At 53.7% G+C, this 2,459-nt stretch overlaps 1 protein-coding gene across 1 annotated transcript in view; it reads left to right on the top strand.

The window, feature by feature from the left end:
* LOC111238917 (caskin-2-like) overlaps positions 1-2,459 on the top strand; it is a 56,554-nt gene that overhangs the window by 39,850 nt on the left and 14,245 nt on the right. Inside the window, exons 10-12 of the mRNA XM_022768640.1 lie at positions 41-158; positions 810-986; positions 1,610-1,684. Of these exons, the coding sequence (XP_022624361.1) occupies positions 41-158; positions 810-986; positions 1,610-1,684 (370 nt within the window). The remainder of the gene's footprint in view (positions 1-40; positions 159-809; positions 987-1,609; positions 1,685-2,459) is intronic.

The raw sequence follows: 2,459 nt of genomic DNA, 5'->3' as shown, positions 1-2,459 counted from the left end.
CACCCCCCCACCCCCCACCCTCACCCTCCCCCACAACCAGGTGTTGGAGCAGCATGTGGACGGACGCTGGAAGGGACACATCCACGACAGCCCGAGAGGGATGGACCGAGTCGGCTTCTTCCCTCCGTCCATCGTGGAGGTGATCAGCAGGAGGAACGGTCAGTGCCACGTCTCGCCGCGGTCACACACACACACACACACACACACACACACACACACACACACACCCTCAGTGAAAATATCAGACATGTAAAATGTCAGAGATGATGGTGAAACAGCAGCTGAACTGGCTCCATGAAGTCTGCTCTTATTTCTCAGTGTCAATAATCATGTACAGACCTGAACCAACAGTGTGTCCGTCCCTCAACACCTTCCTCCTCTGTCTGAGGCTCTCAGCCCTGAGCTCATTGGTTCCTGGTTGCTGCTCACTGTCGTTTCCATCAGACAAACAGGAGGAATTATGTCAGTCATTTGTTGGGGACTATTTTCAGCGGCGGATGAATCCAAGGAGACGTTCATGTGACAAGACTGGTAGTTTAATGTTTGTGTCCACGTCACCTCACTCCATCACAACGTCACCGCCTCACGTAGGAAGTGATGTAGATCAGAAGCCCCGCCTCCAGGTCCTGAGTCAGGAACTAATCCGCCTGCTTCCAGACCATCCCATGCCTCCACCCCCGCCTCTCTCTCTCCTCCCTCCTGCATCCATCTCTCCATCCATACCATATAATGACTGACCTCCACCTCTAACCATCAGCTTGATAACCCCCCCTCCTCCTCCCCCTCCTCCCCCCCTGTTCGCCCTGTAGGGGGCACCCTCTCCCGGCACGCCTCTCTGCCCACCGGACAGCGCCAGCAGCTGCTGTCCAGAGCCCCCCTCTCCTCCAGCCTCAGCTCCGCCCCCCAGACTGACGACTCCTACACTCTGTACGCCCCCCCCACCCACGTGGTGCTGCCGCTGGCCAACGGCCTCACTGCCAGCACAGGTATACACACACGCACAGGTATACACACACACACACACACACACACACACACACACACGGGTGTTTTGTGGAAAGGTAAAGTAATTTACAGCAGTGAAAGACATTTTACAGCAGTAAAATTCTACTGTTTCCATGGAGACCATTTGTTTGCTGGCATTAGCTGGTACCTGTTATCAAGGGAGGCAACATTACAGCTCTGCTCACCTGAAGGAGGAGACTTCAGGTGTTTTGTGCAGCTGGATCCAGAACTGAAACTAACCCTCTGAGCTCTAACACAACCTGACTCACCGCGGTGCCGACGAGGAAGAGGACTCTAATGTTGTTGTTTACACATTATTTCCCATAAGACCTTTGGACTGTTGCAGGTGAGACATGATGTGGACAGACGCAGGTGAGTCCAGGTATGAGTGGGCGTGTCCGGCTCAGAGAGGGCTGAACGCAGCGGACATGTTCACAGCTGAGACGTTAGAGACAGGAGTTCAGTGGAGAGCGAGGGAGTTCAGGTTCAGTGATCAGATCAAAACCAGGATCTGATGTAAACTAATACCTGATCCCCCCCCCACCCCCCTCAGTCCGCCCCCCCCTGACAGAACGCGGTCCATCAGAGTCTCTGTGTCTGATAGGTCTGTCTCCGAGCCGCCTGTCCCAGTCCGGGTGTCCCTTCGAGGACATCTGGGTTCTCAGGGACTCGTGTCATGGTAAGAGTCCCGGAGCGACAGCCCCTCCTCCCCCCGCTGGCTGTTCTGAAGCTGCACCGCTGCCCCTCCCCCGCTCAACGCTGTGCATCAGGACCCCCACACACCAAGACCAAGACCACCAAACCACTACAGTCCGCACCGTGTGACGTCGCCTTGTGTTTCACTTTAACACGCTGTCCTGACAGGAAGTAGCAGCTGCGTCACAGTGTCAGTAAACAGGGGAAGCACTGATTGGCCGACTGAACAGCCAATCAGAGAGCTCTCTCTCACCCTGCTGAATAGACCCAATAAGCTCTAGAGAGGAAACACAGTGAGAATTATTATTTCTGTTATTAAAACCTACAGACGACACGCAGAGGTCAGAGGTCAGAGGTCGACCATCTTGGTGTGTCGGGTCCAAACGCTCTTCGTCTGCTTCAGGCTGAACTTAGAGTCGTCTCCGTTCTTCTGCCACATCATCCCTGTTCCCTGTCGCAACAAAAAACAAAACAAACAAACTTTAACTTGATTTCCTGATCAATTTGAATTGTGCATTTTTTTGTTTGTTCCTGTGTCTCTGCGGATGAATAAAGCTCTTTACAAACAGCTGAAACAGGAAACTGAAACCTCTGTGAGTTCAGTGAACGCCTCTGCAGGACAAACTGATGCAGCTCCTCTCTGTTAAAGCCTGATGCTACATGACTGTCATTAATGGACTCGTGCCTGCAGCTGTGCCCCCCCCCCCTCCCCCGCTCTGCCACAGCACAGCTTTTACAGCAGAAACCTGCATCCTGCC

The sequence above is a fragment of the Seriola dumerili genome, unplaced genomic scaffold (assembly GCF_002260705.1).
Source record: "Seriola dumerili isolate Sdu_G_001 unplaced genomic scaffold, Sdu_1.0 BDQW01001787.1, whole genome shotgun sequence".
Taxonomy (NCBI): domain Eukaryota; kingdom Metazoa; phylum Chordata; class Actinopteri; order Carangiformes; family Carangidae; genus Seriola; species Seriola dumerili.
The sequence above is the reverse complement of the archived record's forward strand: the minus strand, read 5'-3'. Positions and strand labels throughout refer to the sequence as shown.